General features: G+C 36.5%; 3 protein-coding genes across 7 annotated transcripts; 1 reads left to right on the forward strand and 2 right to left on the reverse strand.

The window, feature by feature from the left end:
• The first annotated feature begins 279 nt into the window (after window positions 1-279).
• Window positions 280-8,875, forward strand: LOC137822540 (protein STRUBBELIG-RECEPTOR FAMILY 6). Its single transcript, XM_068627438.2, has 16 exons — window positions 280-892; window positions 2,943-3,072; window positions 3,168-3,239; window positions 3,310-3,375; window positions 3,463-3,534; window positions 3,627-3,698; window positions 4,047-4,118; window positions 4,204-4,269; window positions 4,375-4,437; window positions 4,534-4,853; window positions 5,312-5,595; window positions 5,963-6,234; window positions 6,789-6,921; window positions 7,858-7,994; window positions 8,230-8,386; window positions 8,519-8,875. Exons 1-16 carry the CDS (start codon window positions 799-801, stop codon window positions 8,669-8,671), a joined length of 2,163 nt encoding a protein of 720 aa, XP_068483539.1. The 5' UTR covers window positions 280-798; the 3' UTR covers window positions 8,672-8,875.
• A 407-nt stretch (window positions 8,876-9,282) lies between these two features.
• On the reverse strand, window positions 9,283-11,619 carry LOC137822542 (O-fucosyltransferase 36). Its single transcript, XM_068627441.2, has 3 exons — window positions 10,426-11,619; window positions 10,054-10,303; window positions 9,283-9,610 (listed from the first exon to the last, which is right to left on the reverse strand). The coding sequence occupies exons 1-3, from the start codon at window positions 11,586-11,588 to the stop codon at window positions 9,434-9,436; spliced, it is 1,590 nt and encodes a 529-aa protein (XP_068483542.1). The 5' UTR covers window positions 11,589-11,619; the 3' UTR covers window positions 9,283-9,433.
• Window positions 11,620-11,667: 48 nt separating this feature from the next.
• On the reverse strand, window positions 11,668-16,848 carry LOC137822541 (uncharacterized). 5 transcript variants are annotated; one of them, XM_068627439.1, is made up of 8 exons: window positions 16,634-16,848; window positions 16,201-16,554; window positions 16,061-16,113; window positions 15,717-15,754; window positions 15,242-15,560; window positions 13,846-14,165; window positions 12,978-13,567; window positions 11,668-11,803 (listed from the first exon to the last, which is right to left on the reverse strand). In XM_068627439.1, the coding sequence occupies exons 1-8, from the start codon at window positions 16,644-16,646 to the stop codon at window positions 11,754-11,756; spliced, it is 1,737 nt and encodes a 578-aa protein (XP_068483540.1). In that variant the 5' UTR covers window positions 16,647-16,848; the 3' UTR covers window positions 11,668-11,753. The 5 variants fall into 5 exon arrangements, with proteins under 5 accessions (XP_068483540.1, XP_090151308.1, XP_090151310.1 ...); XM_090295182.1 differs by having other exon boundaries at window positions 16,639-16,794; XM_068627440.1 differs by lacking the exon at window positions 11,668-11,803 and adding an exon at window positions 12,666-12,831.
• Between the last annotated feature and the right edge of the window lie 1,256 nt (window positions 16,849-18,104).

Here is an 18,104-nt window from a genome sequence, read left to right on the forward strand (position 1 = left end):
TAAAAAATAATAAAGTATATAAAAATTAAAAATTAAAGATGTTACTCACTCTGAATCACAACATCTGAGAAATTATTGAACCCTCATTATTACTCCAAAAAACATAGGTGGCATTAGTTCAAACGTCTTTTTCCACTATTATTCTATAATGAGAAAAAAATAATTAATTGTACCATTAAAATTGGACAAAGATGAATGTTTTGTGGTTTCTTTTTAGTAATTTATTAATTTTTGCATGACGTGATTTCAAGTAATTGGTTTCTTTGAGTTTCCTTGTTCAGGTTTGTGATAGCCGTTGGCATGAAAGTCCATATACCATTAACCAATACGTATATACAGTCGTAATAAATACATAAAAGAAAATAAATATTATTGCAGAAACGTGTCTTTCATTCATGTCCCTGTATTGTGAAAGCTACCTAAATTGTCTTGAAAGAAAAATCCAGCACAGAAAAATCCAGAAGAACCAAGCTTCACAATTTTTTTCTTATTTACTTACTCTTCACAACTTCGAAGGGAAAATCATTATTATTTGTAGTAAGAGTGAGGTACTATTATTGAGCATCAATTTATTTTTATGTATACAGATACTGTGAGAGGCACTGTAACTGTGATAAAGTAAATAAAATTTCCATGGCTTTGGATTCTTTTGGCAATTCGTGCTGGCCAGCTTTACTTGGCTATGGGGAACAGCATTAGCATAGACCCATAAAATAATTAGAGAAAAAGATTAGAACTTGCTGAAAAGGGGTGACTGAAAACCCCTTCAGCTTTTCTGGGTAGGAAGAATTTTGTGAGATGGTGGAGTTTCGAAGGTTGTTGCTGTGCATCACTACCTGCATTCTTTGTTGGATGCCCAATGGTGATGCTGTCTCCACAGATCCAAATGATGGTTAGTCTCTTCTTTCACTTCATTTCACTCTCTCTGTTTGTTGCTTTTTGCATTGTGCTTTCTTGCAAAAACTTGCTCTCTTCCCCATTTCACTTATTTGCTCTGCACCGTCCAAACAATTTGTTTGGAGTTTTTAGTTTTCCTTTCTGCTGAAACAATGAGAAGCTTTGTACCTGATCTATTGAGTGGCTCATACACATCAGTTCTATTATCCTGATTGTTACTGTTTTAGACAGTTTGTTGTCTTTCTCTGAGGTATCTCTTGCGTTGCATGCCAATGGCCTCAGCAAATGATTTTTTTTTTCCTTTCCATTATGAACTATATGTTCTGTGTACTTGATTGTCGGTTCTTACTATTTTGTAATTGGTTACCTTGCTTTGCGTCATTTTTAAGGTATATGTTCTGCTAAGTGCTAAATAATTCATAATCAATATCAGAGTTCTCTCATAGAGTCTTCTGCATTATTCGGTTATTGATGGAGGTCTCACTTCTTTCCATGGCCTTTGGCCTTTTCTTTTCCGTGTATATAGCTCCAACCCTTCAACTTTTTTATAAGGGAAATTTTCAATTTTTTTTCCTCTACCTCCCTGTTCAACTTTCACCAACTATGGCTCAAATGCCAAGGATTTTACGTAGTAGTGCACACACATTCGGAGTCTGAGAAAAATGAGCTGCTTGTTTTAGTAACCCCTTTCTGATATTTTAATGCTGTATGAGTTGTTTTTGTGTGTGTTTTATAGTTTGCCGACACTCTTGGTCTTTCCTCTTTCATCCCCTTCCGTTGACTTCTTATCTTTAACATTTGTGTTGTGTTTGATTTGCAAGTAAATCCTCTGTGTTATTTTACGCAATTAAACAAAGCTAAAAATTCTAAGAGATAAGAAGGACATAATGGTAATCTTTACAAAGCACTGGAGCATGTGAGTTATCTTTAGTTTGTCGCAAGCCCTCTAAGCTGCAGCTGCACTCCTGGACTTCGGAACCATCCTTTATAGTAGCTCTCAGCAAGCCCTTGTCCCGTGAGGATAAATGCTTTAATAGCATGAGCAGTAGCGTGGAAATGTGTTAACTTCACCTGTGCTTAATTCCAAAATTCTTGTCAATGTTGTATGAGGACTTCTTTATTCTCATCTCTTAAATAGCTCATTTTGGATCTTCCGTGTTTCAAAATGGGATTTGAGGTAGTTCATACAAAGTGATGAAAATAAACCAACTACTGCATTGGACTACTAGGCCATTCTAACTTCTTATTTGCAAATCACTAACATAAAATCTGGTAGGGTTTAGCTTTCTATTTAAGGTTTCTTTAAATAGCTTGTTTTTACTCTTTTCTGTATCATATAGTTCGTGTCTAGTTTAATCCTGTACACTTCTTTATTTGTCTTGTGTTATCCACAACACCATTAAATCCTCAACAAGCAATCTGCTCTGCTTTGTGACCCTTCAGAATGTCTAGAATGTTTGCTTGTTGAACATGTGATGATGTTGAATCTCATTAACATCCCCAAATACGAACTTGTAAGGGTGCATTATGATCCTTGAAATATCTTTGTTTTTGTACTAGCCCTCTGATATAATTTTTTTGAATGGTTTTTCTTCAGGTGCCCTAATATTTGGTGATGCTATTTTAACTAACATCTATGCACGCAAAAACAATTATTAATCTCCTATCCATATACTTCCACCCAAGAAATTGTGATGTACCATTTTGAGAATCCTTAGCGAAAGTTGGTTTCTTTTTAATTTTCATTCTTTGATGTTTATAAACTTGCAACTTTTATAGCCAATAACATGAATATCCAATTAATTGTCAGAAAACATTTTCTAAATCTGTATTCAAGGCTAAGTTCCAAATTATTCACTTTTGTTTAGGAGTAGTATATTCAAGGATTCTATCATAATGGACTAATTTTTCCTAGAGAGAAATCTATACCTTGAAATATGTAAATGGATGATGGTGAGGTGAGGCCATAGCCTATTAGATAATGAAAATCCATAATACATGTCTGCGTTTGCTGAATATTTTTATTTTTTGAATGTTTGCTGCAGCTTCTGCTGTGAGATTTTTGTTTCAAAATATGAACTCACCATCCCAGCTTGGTTGGCCTGCTAATGGTGATGATCCATGTGGACAATCTTGGAAAGGCATTACTTGCGCAGGCAACCGTGTTACAGAGATGTATAGTCCCACTCTCCTCTTTACTTTATATGACTTGATCATTACCTTTAGGCTTTATTGCTTATTTTTAATGACTATTGTTTGTGACTTCTCAGTAAGTTATCTAATCTTGGACTAACTGGGTCGTTGCCTTACGGATTACAAGTCTTGACATCTTTGACCAGCCTGTAAGATTAATGGTCTCTTCCCTTTCATATATGCATTGCTATTATTGTGTGACCTTATAAACTTTTGTAGAGACATGAGTAGCAATAGTCTTGGCGGCAGCATACCATACCAACTCCCTCCATATGTGCAGCGATTGTATGTTTCAATTTATATGGGGTTCTTACTCTTCAGTGTACATTATTTATGATACGATTTTTGACGTTCTTAGTGCTTTGTGTGCAGAAATCTTGCTTATAATAACATCACAGGGACAGTGCCTTACTCTATTTCAAACTTGACCGCTCTTACAGACCTGTATGTTATTTTCTTGTTGTAAATTTATCATAGCTGTACTGTATCAACCACCACAACAAACACCTGGAATAATTTTTAATTTTTTTATGCAGGAATCTTGGTCACAATCAGCTCCAGCAAGGACTGGCTGTTAACTTTCTTAATCTTTCTACCCTCTCCACATTGTGAGAATTTGTCTTATCCTTCAGCTGCATAAAACAGTAGTCTAAATGGCTATCAAGTTATTATTACCTTTCTATAAAGTGTTGATCATTTTCATCTCATGCGTGTTTTAATGATGATTTTTTAGATGAATTACTATTATGCATCTAAATAGTTTTACAATATTATTTCTTTCTGATTGCATTTCAAGACGTTTTGCATGTGAAAAGAAGACATACATATGTGCTGTTGAAATATGTTTCATGTCATATGGTTTTGTTAATTTCATTATTTACATGCGGCTACTTTTGGTCCTTGGTAGTAAAAACCAATTGTGAGCCAAGTGGGCTAATATTTTTTCCTTGTTACAGGGATCTGTCTTTCAATTCTCTAACAGGTGACCTCCCTCAGACTATGAGCTCACTTTCACACATAACAACCATGTAAAAATACTGACTGTTGATGTTTTCTGTATTACATTACATTTTATTGATTGCATTCTTAGTTAATTTGTTTATATCTGAGCAGGAATCTGCAAAACAATCAGTTTACAGGCCCTATTGATGTCCTTGCTAATCTTCCTCTGGATAATCTGTGCGTCTCTGTTGTATCATTTGACATAGCTGGAATATCCTTTCCTATATTTCCAAAAAGAAAAACTTGAAGCCTATTGTATTTATTGTCTTAAATTGTTCTCAGGAATGTGGAAAACAATAATTTTACTGGATGGATACCGGAACAGTTGAAGAACATAAACCTACAGTAAGCATTTCCCATTATCAGCAATTTGGTAACTTGGAATCAGATTTTCATCATAAATTTCTGTAGAACTCTAATATTAGAAAAATCTAATGTCAGGAGCGGTGGTAATGGATGGAGCTCTGGATCTGCACCCCCGCCTCCTCCTGGGACGCCTCCCGTTCCTAAAAGCCACAAACACAAGTCTGGAGGGGGAAGCACCACCTCGTCAGATGTTGGCAGTAGCAGCAGCTCAGTTGATGGGGGCAAAAAGTCTGGTATAGGAGGTGGTGCTATAGCTGGAATTGTAATCTCTGTCATAGTCGTTGGGGCAATAGTAGCATTCTTTCTGGCAAGGAGAAAATCCAAGAAGACATCTTCAGATTTAGAAAAGCTGGACGATCAGTCCTTTGCTCCACTTCCTTCAAATGGAGTGCATGGTATGCATCTTGCATACTATTTCAGGATATTTTTTCTTTAATGACGAGGCCATCCTTATTTGTTACGCTTTTCTGGTTCTTTTCCTTTGTGAACATATTCTCAGTTTTCTGTATTTCAGAGGTCGTCCTGTGTTCCAGAGCTAGTCACCTAATACATATTATATTTTCACTTCCTAGTAGTGGATAATTTGTTCTGCAAAACAAGATAGTAGCAGTTACTTTAGCACTTTTTTCCCTGGAACAGGTGCATGGCTTGACACCATGCCATGCATCTTTTAGCTGCTACTAGATAAATTTATTATGATATTACCAAACTTTACAATTCAAGAACAAGACCAACTTGTCCTTTATTTGCTGTTATATACTGCTGGTATGTCCTTTTCTCTTTAGTAATCTGGTTATTACCAAATTAAAGTTTGCAATTTAAAATTTGGCATATTATATGTGCCATAATGCAGAAGAGAAGTCTGAGCAAACATCCTCTGTATCTGACTTGAAGACATTTGATTCTTCCGCCTCAATAAATCTTAAACCCCCGCCTATTGATCGACATAAATCATTTGATGATGAAGAATTCTCCAAGAAGCCCACAATTGTGAAGAAGACTGTAACAGCTCCTGCAAATGTGAAATCATACTCTATAGCTGACCTGCAGATTGCTACTGGTAGCTTCAATGTGGATCACCTTGTTGGCGAGGGGTCATTTGGGCGTGTGTACCGTGCTCAATTTGATGATGGAGAGGTATTTCTTAACCTTTATTACACTAATTTGACTGTCTGATTCCAATGACAAGGGTTAGTATATCCAGATTATTGTCTAACATTTAATATTCCTGGAAGAGGATCAAATCTGTGTTATTATCTATGCACAAGCGCACAGATGCATGCCTTTCTTATATTACACAAGATTCTGTTAATGTCTCCCGTCACTGCCTCTCCAACATTTCCCTCCCCTAACCAAAAATAGAAAAAATGCAAAGATGCCTAGAAGTCATGGCCATGTAAACGCCACAGATATAGCTAATATCCCATTAAATGCCATGAAATTTTCTACACTGGACCAAAAGGTGTTAATGATTGACCTTTTTTTATTTATAATTATGTTGTAGGTTCTTGCAGTGAAGAAGATAGATTCATCTGTCCTTTCCAATGATTTGTCAGATGATTTTATAGAAATAATTTCAAACATCTCCATTTTGCATCATCCAAATGTGACAGAGCTTGTAGGTTATTGCTCAGAGTATGGACAACACCTCTTGGTCTACGAATTTCATAAAAATGGATCACTGCATGACTTCCTTCACCTATCAGACGAATATAGTAAACCATTGATATGGAATTCCCGTGTCAAGATTGCTCTCGGTACTGCACGTGCTTTAGAGTAAGTTAATTGTGGACGAATGGTATTGTAAGGTCCTTATATTATACTGCATTTTTTTTGAGTCAATTCTTAAACAATATTTCAATAATTTTTTTGCCATATTTATCAGCTCCTCCTTTCTTTACTATCTTTCTGTTTTATTTATTTTGTTTGGCATTCTACCTAAATTGCATGCTGACCTGACCTTTATGGCCTTGACTGATTTAAAACTGAAATTGAGGTTCTAGCGTGCTCTTTTATCCAAATAAAAATTCGTTAGAACTCTGGATTAATACTTTATGTAATGTTCATACTTGGAAATATAAACACTGGAAGATTAGTTTGGCCTACAAAATAGGAATTGAGTTTATTTTTTATCCACTATCACCTTGAAAATCAGTGCAATATCAGTAGATGGGAAAGTGCCACTTTGAGGAAGTAAGCATTTTGCTTACAATTCAAGTTTTCTTTTCCCCTGATTTTTGTGTGGCAACATGTGGTTGGACATCAAGCATAAATCTCAATATTTTATCCTTAAGACTCAATGACCAGACTTTCTCCAAAAAAAATTGTAGGTACCTACATGAAGTTAGTTCTCCATCAGTTGTTCATAAGAATATTAAGTCAGCCAACATATTACTTGATGCAGAGCTTAATCCTCATCTTTCAGATAGTGGATTGGCAAGCTATATTCCAAACGCGGACCAGGTGATGTTATAAATCTTTGGAACTTAGATTTTTATAAGCGAACGTGATTGTGTTTGGCCAGCATGGTTTCAATATTTTTGTGGCTAGTTTTGAACATATTTTTAGGCTATGCTGATCATTATCAATTTGTCAATTCGAATTTCACCGTTTGTTGTGGATGCTTCCAAATATGTATAGTGTACATTTTAGAAAACAAATGATTGGTAATTTATTTTCTGAATTACCAGTGGGACTAGCTTGGACAAGCTTGTGGTTATAATATATTTTAGCGGTCATATATGAACATAAGTACACCAATAATTTTCATATTGTGAATGCAGTTACTTGTAAAGTTGAATCAGTTCAGCTTATTAGCACAGAATAATAAAAGTGCAATGTTATTTTTTTTGTCAAATTTCTAAATCTAAAGGTAAAGGGCTTAATTGCATATTTGATCCTCTAAGTATCACAATTGTGCAATTTTAGTCTCTTGAGTTTTAATTCTACAAATTGGGTCTCCCAACTTTGGAATTGTGCCATTTTAATCCCGCGGGTTCCAATTGTGAATCTTAGATACTGCAATTGTGCAATCTTTGTTTCTCCGTCAGTTGAATTTGTGAATTTGTTGACGTTACATTTACATATGACATGTTTGAAGAACTAAAATCACAGACTTGTAATATTTGGAAGATCTGGTTGACACAATTAGAACTTAATAAGAGACTAAAAATACCTCAAGGATCTAATTTACACATTTGGGATCTGGAGAACTGAAATTTCTCAATTGTAAATTTAAGGGCCAAAAGGGCAATTAAGCCCTAGGTAAACTTTGTACATCAAGGGTTCAAGCCCACAATATACTCTGCTTCTGCTTCTAGCCAAAAACTGGTTTTTCCTTTTACCCAGTGACACCAAACCCAATAAAATTATTATTCTAACTTTTGGTCTCAAATTCAGATATTGAGTCATAATGTTGGATCTGGATATGATGCACCTGAAGTTGCGTTGTCTGGTCAGTATACTTTGCAAAGTGATGTCTACAGCTTTGGGGTTGTCATGTTGGAACTTCTCAGTGGACGGAAGCCATTTGATAGGTGAATGATTGTCACACATTTATCTTGACAGTTTTCTACATTTGATAGATATATATTGCATAAAGTAAAACAATTGAAATATTAATGTAAATAAATAGATGTCTTAACATAATTTCAGATTATGAATTCTTGGTTTGTTCTCGTTATTTAGCAATACTCTGCACCATTTCAAATTATACACAGATCACATATATGTTACTCTATGAGTCCTGATTGTGAAAACATTCTGTAACAGCTCAAGGCCAAGATCTGAGCAGTCTTTGGTTCGATGGGCAACACCTCAACTCCATGATATTGATGCATTGAGTAAAATGGTTGATCCTGCATTGAAGGGGCTATATCCTGTTAAGTCCCTTTCTCGATTTGCCGATGTTATCGCCCTTTGCGTGCAGGTATACTGATTTTGTATATATGAATTGGATGCTTTTGGGAGAGTTTTTCTCCATCCTTAACTGCTTCTGCTGTTGAGAAATTGAGGTGGAAAGAGTATAATGTTAATGTGTTTATTTTTCTTTTTGGGGCAGCCGGAGCCTGAATTCCGACCACCAATGTCAGAAGTGGTTCAAGCACTGGTGCGATTAGTGCAGCGAGCTAACATGAGCAAGCGAACATTTAGCAGTAGTGATCTTGGAGGATCCCAACGAGGAAGTGATGAAGCAGCTCTACGGGAGATCTAAATTCCCTTGTTTTACTACAATGGCTCCCAAGCAGATGTAGTTATATTATTCTCCCTTTTCTTTAAGTTAGACACCGGGTGATCTATGTCCTTTATTTCTCATATAATTTCTACAGTTACAAATTTTAAGCTCAGGTTAGATTGGTGCCTTCAATATTCTGTTAATAACAACTGCAAATAATGAAAGGTTTCCTAGTTTATGCAATTTAACTTTTTCTTCTTGAGAGGAAAGAACGAAAAGAAAATCAAGATTAAATAAAAGAAATTTTCAATACAAGAATGAGAAGAAAAATGCAAAAAAGTTGAGAAAAGATGCAACATAATTAGTTATATCGTCAAGAATAGAAAAATTGCATTTGAAAGTAAAGGCATATACAGAATTAATTATGTTACCAAGGATTGCGTTTGAAAATTAAAACACAATTAATTATGATGCCAATATAATCAATTGTGGTTATTTTTTATTTTTTTTTCAATAAAAAATCTTCATTTTTATTTTCTTTCTTTTTAATTTCTTTTCAACCGAACTACATCTATTTTCACTCATTTGTCACCAAAAAGAATTGGGATGAGTTTGGGATAGGGAAGAAGAGTTATACACATGGGAACAAATTCAGGACAAAGCTGTACTTATTGTGTGGTAGAATATATATATAAACCAGTAAAAGTTACAAGTGAAATGGCAAACTCTACAACATATATTGACAAAATCCTACTCAAAGTCAAATGTTTGCAGGATAAAGATCAGAGTTATTTGTCATTCTCATTCAATCTCCGCTACTACATTTGGCTCCTCACCTTGGCAAAGGTACTCATCGCACAATGATGCGGATCCCCAGTCCTTTCTCAGCCGTCGAATGTCTTGGGTGAAAGTTGAACCGGATGCTCCAATGAATACACTAGACATGGCACATATAGTCTTGTCCAACATAGCTTCCACCTTAAGAATAGCAATGTCCACAAGGCAATTTAGCAGAGGAATTTACAAGGTGCACACCGCACCACTAAAGACTTCTCACTTGTCTTACGAAATTCACAGCACAATCGCACAAAAAACATGAAGAAAAGAAAAACTATACATGGGAAGTATCTCATTTCGCTGTGAAAGCAGGATGTTAGGCTTGAATGAATGACAGGAGAACTATAGGATTTCATAAAAACAAACAAACTCATAAAATGGCGGTCATAATGATCTGAAAGAGCGTATGAATAATAAAAAATCATAAATTTTTGCACATAAGGGTACAAACTAAACAATGAAGGGATGCCGCAAAATGAATGGATAAGTCATAAAATTAGAAATAATATTGACCCAATTTGAAAAGCGGTAGGAAGAAAAGAAAGTAATGAATGGCATTGACATATAATGCATTGTATTCTGACCTGAGGGTCTCCTTCAATATGATGCCTGTACAACAAAGCGTCCCATTTTTCTGCTGAATTCCGAGGTGGGCGTTTGACAAGTGGAACGTGCCGGCCCTCTAGCACAAGCAGTGACTGAAGAAGCCGAATTTCACTCTCTGCGGCGTCTGTAGAGAGATAAATGAGGGGTGCATTGGCTCTTTCAACTACACGCAAGATACAAGCTGCTGCTTGAGGAATAGGATAAAAGCAACTTGGTTTTTTACCATTACTGTAAACAAGAAACAAAACGGATCATCACACGTAACAATCACAATCACATCGCACACAATTATTCACTCAATTGCGTTGTCATGATAGATGGTGATTAAGGAGGCGAGGCGACGTAGCTACCAGAAGTTCAAGAAGTCGTGTCTTCGAAAATGCAATGCAAGGAAGTTCCTGCCGAGGAAGGTTTGGATAAAACGCTGAGCGGTGAGGAAAATGAGACGGTTGGGTTGAATCAGAGTCTTGCATCGGTGAGCCAGTGGGCCACCTGCTTGTGTCACCCATTCTTCCTCCACATCTGCATACAACACATCCCCAATGACTAAAACATCCTCCTTTTCCTCCCGTGAAAACCTTGACACAACCTCTTCCACGCTCCTCTTTCTGGGCTTCCTTGCATCTTCATCCCATGCAGCCGCAGGCTTATTCGTGGACAACAGCCCCAACGATTTCAACTTCCTCAAATGCTCGTCATCCAGATAACACGGTCGAGGCAGCGAAAAATAACACAAGAATTTACCCTCGTGCATGCCATTCTTCTTCATGCTAGAAAACTCTTGGAAGGAGATCACCGCTTTGACTTTACCTCCAGCGCATCTATTCATGTGCTCCACATCCAACACTCTCTCGTACTCATAATCCACCTTGGAGCTGGGAATAACCAGAACCCGGTTAAGGAGAGCCGCGAAGAACATGTGCTTCTGCAAGCACATCAGATGGTTAGACATCTGGCCGGAGACGCAGACTGCAACCAAAAATTTATTAGCCTTGGGCTTCCACTCCATGGTCCTCCTTTCTAGCAGCTTCTGATCCACTGTTCCACAGGCGGCGTTCCGAAAATGGAGAGAGGTAGCAGTGGTGTAGGGACTGAGAAGAAGGTGTTGAATCTGTGAGTTGAGGGAAATCTGGTTGGAGAGAAGGGATTTGAGAATGTGCGTCTGGGAAGTGGAATTGAGAGCGTGGAGAAGCCCTGATTGCTGTTGGCGCAAAAGGTAAAGGGCGCGCAATTGAGATTCCTCGGGTTGATCATGGCGGAGATTGAGGTTGACGGAGGAGAGGGAGAAGAGGGAGTGGGAATCGGGGAGGAGATAGTAGAGGAGGATTGCGAAGAGAGGGAGAATGGCGAAGAGGTATCTCTTCTGAAAAGGGAATTTGAAGTTGAAGTTGAAGTTGGAAGTGATTCGCGAAGTGAGGGATTGGAAGTGGAAGGAAGAGGGAGACCTTGGGGCATTCCCCTGCTTCTGATGGATGAGCTCCTCTTCTTCGTCGGAAGACGAATCCCTTTCCATCGCTGCCGGGCGGTGACTGGTCACCGGAGGAGGACGATGACTGCTCTGTTACTGTGCAAGTTGAAGGAAGGAAGGAAGGAAGGAAGAAAATAACGTCTCGTCTTGTGAACGAAAACGACCTCCTACCGCTCAGGCCCATCTCAGCCCATTGCTTATTCCACTAATTTAATCTTCAACTGGCCCAACTACCACAATAATCACGCTTCGTTTTTTCCCTAATAATCACGCAACAATAAGTATAATAAAAACTTCTTTTACAACTCACAAGTTTTTATGGATGCATTTAACATATTTGATATGTTTCATCCAACAAAAGAAGCTCCCAACACACCATTACACGATTGAATCATAACATATTATACCTTTGAGTAGTGAGTAAGAAAGTTGCATGGAGAAAAGAAGAATTGTATTTTGTTTTGCAGCAAGAGATTCTGAAGGCCAAAGAAGAGAAGGAAGCCCAGATTAAACAGTACGTTAATTATTGATTGAAGCTCACAAAATAGGTACATATTTAACAACTTTGTTTATACTGTTTGACAGTATATCCCCTTTAAATCTTTTATACGTACAATTTTTTAATCATCTTAAATTAGAATTATATTACTAGTATTTTTAAGACGGGTTATATCAAGTTTGTTTGATTTTTCATTCTGTCTGAGTTTTAATGGGAAGTTAATAAAAATGAACATTTTTTCTTCCAAAAACTTTATTATAAGAGAATAACCTTTGTATGAAGTGTGTTACAAAGATTTATCTTCTCCTTAAAACTAATCATATAGCTTAAGTTCAACTATACTACCACAGCCTTAAAAACAGTTCTGCCGAAAAGGAGCAGAGTTAGAGAAGTTTTGGTCAATTGACATACAGTATTTGAAGGGACAATTTGAAAAAATAAATGTAAAAGAAAATTTCGTTGACCCTTAACCAACACTGCCCAACTCTTAATGATTCGGGTGGGATCCCTAGTCTTGTAATTGATTATCCTGCCTAAGCGAAAAATGGTCACTGCTTGGGCTCAACTGTGCAGTGGCTACAAAACTACAACATAAATTACTCACAGAATCAACTCATACGCTGTAATGTAACAAAATAATCATATGATTAACTTAGTTTAATGTAACATGATTAAGAGAAGTATCCTGTGACCTAATAAAAATGTGCCCTTTCCGTGGTGATTGCTATTTTAGTCTTCCTCAATCTGTCTACACGTGGTTGGCTGTTGCGAGGCTGATTCAACTCACCTCTTGATTTCAAAGAGTGAAAGGATGAGTAAGCAATGATCACAAAATTAAAGCAGAAAATATTTGTGGCATTTATGATCTATATAATATGCAACAAACAATGTGACACTGCATTGTATTAATGTTTGAAAACTGAGCTAAGCTTTACCCATTTTATTGCTTCTCTCTTCAGCCACTTCAACGAGCCTTCCGCGAACCCACCTTTTAGTTACTACGATAGATGATCTAGACACTGTCTCATTTTCAAGGGACTGAATTCCCATCACTATTGGAGAAGGCTCTGTTGCGTATTCACTTCTCAGATGCTGTTCAGCTTCCCTTTGTTGATTTGATGGACTAGACTCGCGTATCTGACCATTCAAACTAAAAGGTAAAGATGCGCAGCCATTGGTTAAATGAAGTTCAGGTTCACCATTAACTGGCTTCTCCAAAGAAAATTTGCTAAAATCTCCAGAGAACTTGTAGTCCATTGATGATAATGTTGTGTGTCCATTTACTTGGGCCATTTTTGATTGGTTTATAACTTCAACTTCTGATTGTTTTTCCTCATTGACCTCACTCAAACCAACCAAAGAAACATTACTGTCAGTTATAGCTTGTGCATCAATGGATTCAAGTGATTGAATAGCTTCAGCTATAAGCTTTCTAGTCTCTATCAAAGAAGACTGTGCAAAAGGACTCTTTATCGCAACAACCTCCAGTGCCTTGGCAGCTTTCTCAGCTTCAGAAATCAATAGTCTGTGACATTTCACGAATGTAAACAGGATGACTACTACACAATAGCGATCAAATAAACCAAAACAAGCATTTCTACTACCCAATCTAAAAAAAAAACAGAATTAAACAATGTTTGATGTTTTGTGCATCCACCATGACCACAGAAAAAAGGAGGTCAATAAGTTCAAAACAAGGAAAAAAGCAGGTTCTGTGTGTGTTAGGAGAGGGGGTGGGGTTATGTACTTATAATTGAAATAATATAATCTTCTGCACTGATCCTTGTTAGTAGAAAATGATACCTTGCTCGTTGAATGGCTTGAGTTTGTGTGGTTTCCGCAGCAGCTCTCTGCGCTCTAATATTCTTTATCATTTCAAGCTTAGAATTCACCAAAGGATCCTTGTAGGCTGGAGATTTACTTTTTTTCAACAGGATAGGCTTACGGGTTTTTGAGTCATTCTTAACATGAACACTAGTGGTAGTAACAATGTCTCTTGTTTTTGTAGGTTTCTTCTTGGTAGGTTGGGTATCATCTCTTGGCCTTCTTCTAGGTTTCCTTTCAACTCCAACTTCAGTGCCATGATACTTGGACAATGCAGAATAAACTCTTTGACGGTATTCCTGATTAACAGAAAAATAAATTGCTCTTTCAGAGGGAAAAATAGTCAAAAATAATTTGCTCCCAAATCTGCTTTGATTCTTAACAGGAGTACTTTGACAAAGCTTTATTTGTTAGGGTACAAAATTTTGATTAGACTTATCTACCAAAATTGCGGTAACAAGTTATTCAAACATATATAAGAATGCAAGTCAAAGTCCACATCAAGGATATAGCAAACACATACATATCAATGTTCACCTTTTAGATAAGGCAACAAAGATAGACATACAAAAATTAGTGTCATTTGGTAACAACATATCCATCTAAAACATGAAAATCATGATTTGGTCCTTTGACTATTGTGACTGCAGTTCCTCCTTCCAGCATTTGTATAATGGAGAATTTGCATCATGGGCCTTCAACCTAACTTTTACCAATACTCAGCATTTATTTAAATTTGGAAGACAATTAGGGTAACAGGTCAACATAGAAACATTAACAACTAAAACAAAAAAAGCAAATTAAAATTTTGAATAGGAGAAAACACCTATACTATGTTTTAGAAAGTGGACCTCAAATTTAATTTAACCCTACAAAACTGACTTACAAATGAAGTTTCCACCTATTTATATACTACTATAATTTAACTATATCTCTAATTCATGTAAGGTATCCAACACACTGCCTCATATTCTAACAATCTATGAGCATACACAAATCAGTACAAGAGCTTCGTCTTCAATAGACAACTTTTAGACATAAGGAATTTATAAGAAAAGATTGGTCATGGTAACAAACTATCAAATACAAAACAAGCTAATGAACATACAGGTCTAAAAAAAGCGATACATAATACCATGTCTTTCTAATTAAACCAGAAGGGGGACAAAGTTGAGTATTAACTGTCAAATTAGGCATGTGGGGCAATTTAGAAAGAAAAAAATCCCCAGCAGTTAACTTCTTTAGTTGTGTCCATGACATACAACTTTTATGTGAATCAACTAGTGTGCAGGATAGGTGAAAGATCTAGGGAACATTTAGTGGCAGCAAAGCCATTAATTACCCAACCTCAATGTATTTAGAAGCACAGACTTACAGGATCAGCCCATTTTGCAGTAATGGCTTCTGCAATTTTCCTTCTCTGCTCAGGGGACTTGGGTGCTCTTTTGCCACTTGGATTCTTTATCATTTGTTTCCTTTGGTCAACACTCATCAACCACTCCTGCTTCAGCTTTTCATCCAAGGTTTCATAAGAATCCCACTGCAGCTCTTCCTGACCAACATAGCCTTTTCTAGAAGCTTCTGCAATTAAATTTTTCCACTCAAAGCAGCAAGACTCCACTGCCTTCTTCGTTTCACGCCTCTTTTCCCATCGCTTTCTCACTCCGGCACCAATCTTCAATCTTGTTTCTGTACTGTGCAATCAATGAAGAAGGCATATACTTATTAGCAACAAAGAAGCAGCATTCATTTTGACAAACACGGGAAGCAGTGTTTTAATTAACAACAAAGAAGCAGTCTCTACTAGTAACAGCAACCAACATGGAAAGGCATTGGGCATATATACTTACGTTTGTGCGTGGCCAAGACTACTCAGCTTCATTTTAATCTGCATTACCAAATGTTATTAAGGAAATCAATACAAATGTTATATAAGCAAATATTCAAAACATCACTTCACATGCTCATTTACAACTGAGTAATCATGATAGTTCATGTTACGGGACTCTAAGAAACAGTTAGGCGAAGCAGAGAGAGGATAAAAAATTAGGAACATGAGATATTGTGTGCTTTGCTTTGAAATAGTGAGAGAATGAAGGTGAAGAGAATTAAGATGGATTGGATGTTGTGTTATTAATTAATATGAAAAACGTTGTTGAACAAAAGACGTAAGAATATTCTTACATGACATCACCTTAGGGTTCTGCATCGCGAGCCTTGTTCTTTCTTTGATTTTGCGCAAAGTCTCTGGTGGTGGTGACACATACAATTGAAAATTAGATGGAATGTTGGAAGAGGATAAAAGAGAAGAAAAGAAAGTAGGGCATAGCATACCAGGAGTGTGTTTTCTTCCTTTGTTCCAGGGCGTGTTTCCTTTATTAGCTTTGGAAATCCTCATTCTTCTCAACTGCTCCCTGACATCGGGTTGAGGTTGTGGTGTTTCTTGGTCGGAAAATTGAAGGTCAAATGCAGGAGGAGTGAGAGGAACAACATCCAAGTGGTTGGAGTGCGGTTTTGCAGCGATAGTGTTGGGTTCGAAGGTGGCAACAGCCTTAATCAGATTGAGCTTAGCATCCTTTCTGTTTCTGAGGTTGTCCAGGGAAATCGAGGAGCCTCTGGGAGCATGAAACGGCATTGGAGCCTTCAACGTCAGAGAATAACGGAAGGATAGTTGCGCATTTGTAATCTCTGTTCACAACGCAAATTGAGAATAATTTATCATGCTATGAATAAAAATGGTGTAGAGTAGGAAGAAAGGTGAAGTTACCGAACAAAGGCATGGGAGCTCAGAGAGTGCGTGCAATTCAGGGAAAGGAAAAGTGCATTTCCTCTCCTTTTGTGGGAGGAGGAAGAGGAAGAGGAAGAGGAAGAAGAAGGAGCAGCTTTGTAAGAGATTGTTCGCTCGCACACCACAAATTGAAATAGGATAATGGAACCAATCGGTTAAGACTGAAGCTACAATACACGTAAATTCTGAAATGTAATCACTCTCACACTCCGGGTTGGGCTTCACCTTCGCCTCGCTCCAGACCCATCCCTTTTGGGCCTCGCTCCAGACCCATCCCTTTTGGGCCTCGCACCTCCTTTTCAAAATAACATTAAATAAATAAATAAAAAAAACGCTGATTCGATCAATTAAATCTTCATCCAAGAAATTGACATCAAATATCCGTTTTACCGCCGTAGACAGTGAAGTAAAATCCAAAATCCACGAAATCATTTGATTTATGGACAGCATCGTTGTGGTAAAAGTAGTAATGTCAGAGGAATAATTACCGCAGGACATAGAGGGGGAGGTCATAAGCGTCTATACCGTCAAATTGATTTTCGGCAGAATGAAAAAAACATATATAGTAGAATCGTAACCATAGAATATGACCCTAATCGAAATGCATCCATTTGTCTCATACACTATGGGGATGGTGAAAAAAAATATATTTTACACCCTCTATTAATGATTTAAAAGATTTTATTTTTGGGATATCATATCGGTAAGTTAAATCATAAAGTGATATTTTTGGACATGTAAATTCAAAATTCATAATTTACTTTTCGATATGACCATCTAGAAGCTTAAATAAAACATAAAAATAATCTTTTGAATATCAAAATCCATAATATATAACAACCACTTCTAAATTTTTATATCCTAAGAAAAATAAAACCATGAACAATGTTGAATTTTAAATCTTATGTTGAGTTCATGTTAAATTATATAATTATATGGTGTAGGGAGAAATTGTCTAAAAAAAATTGGATTTGGTTGGTTATCTGCTAAATGATGGATTTGGTTGGTTATCTGCTTTTCTAACTTTTTATAATTTATTTCACTACAATCTTCTGAACAACTAATGCAATGAATTCACAATATATGGTGTTAACTAGTAGTTATTATTTATAAAAAAATGTCACACTTAAGTAAGTTTATTTTTAATTCAGTTTCTGTTTAAAGAAATATGTTCTATCGAATAAAATGTTTTCTTAAAAATATTTTTATGTTTAATTTTTGTCAACTAAATTGTGTGCTAGTTACTTTTATCTTTGAGGAGTTAAAAGAAATTGAAGAAAGAAAAAGTGAGTGATGTTCAGATTAAAGACAAAAAGACGAGGAATGAAACGGCATAATATTCAAATATTGAATGTGAGATGAGTTATTTAAAATTTAATTAAACCAAATTTATATAACATTTTGTTTTTTGTTTGATGATTTTTTTAAGATTGTAAAAATAAATTGGATT

Source organism: Phaseolus vulgaris, chromosome 9 (genome assembly GCF_051622355.1).
Source record: "Phaseolus vulgaris cultivar YP4 chromosome 9, ASM5162235v1, whole genome shotgun sequence".
NCBI lineage: Eukaryota > Viridiplantae > Streptophyta > Magnoliopsida > Fabales > Fabaceae > Phaseolus > Phaseolus vulgaris.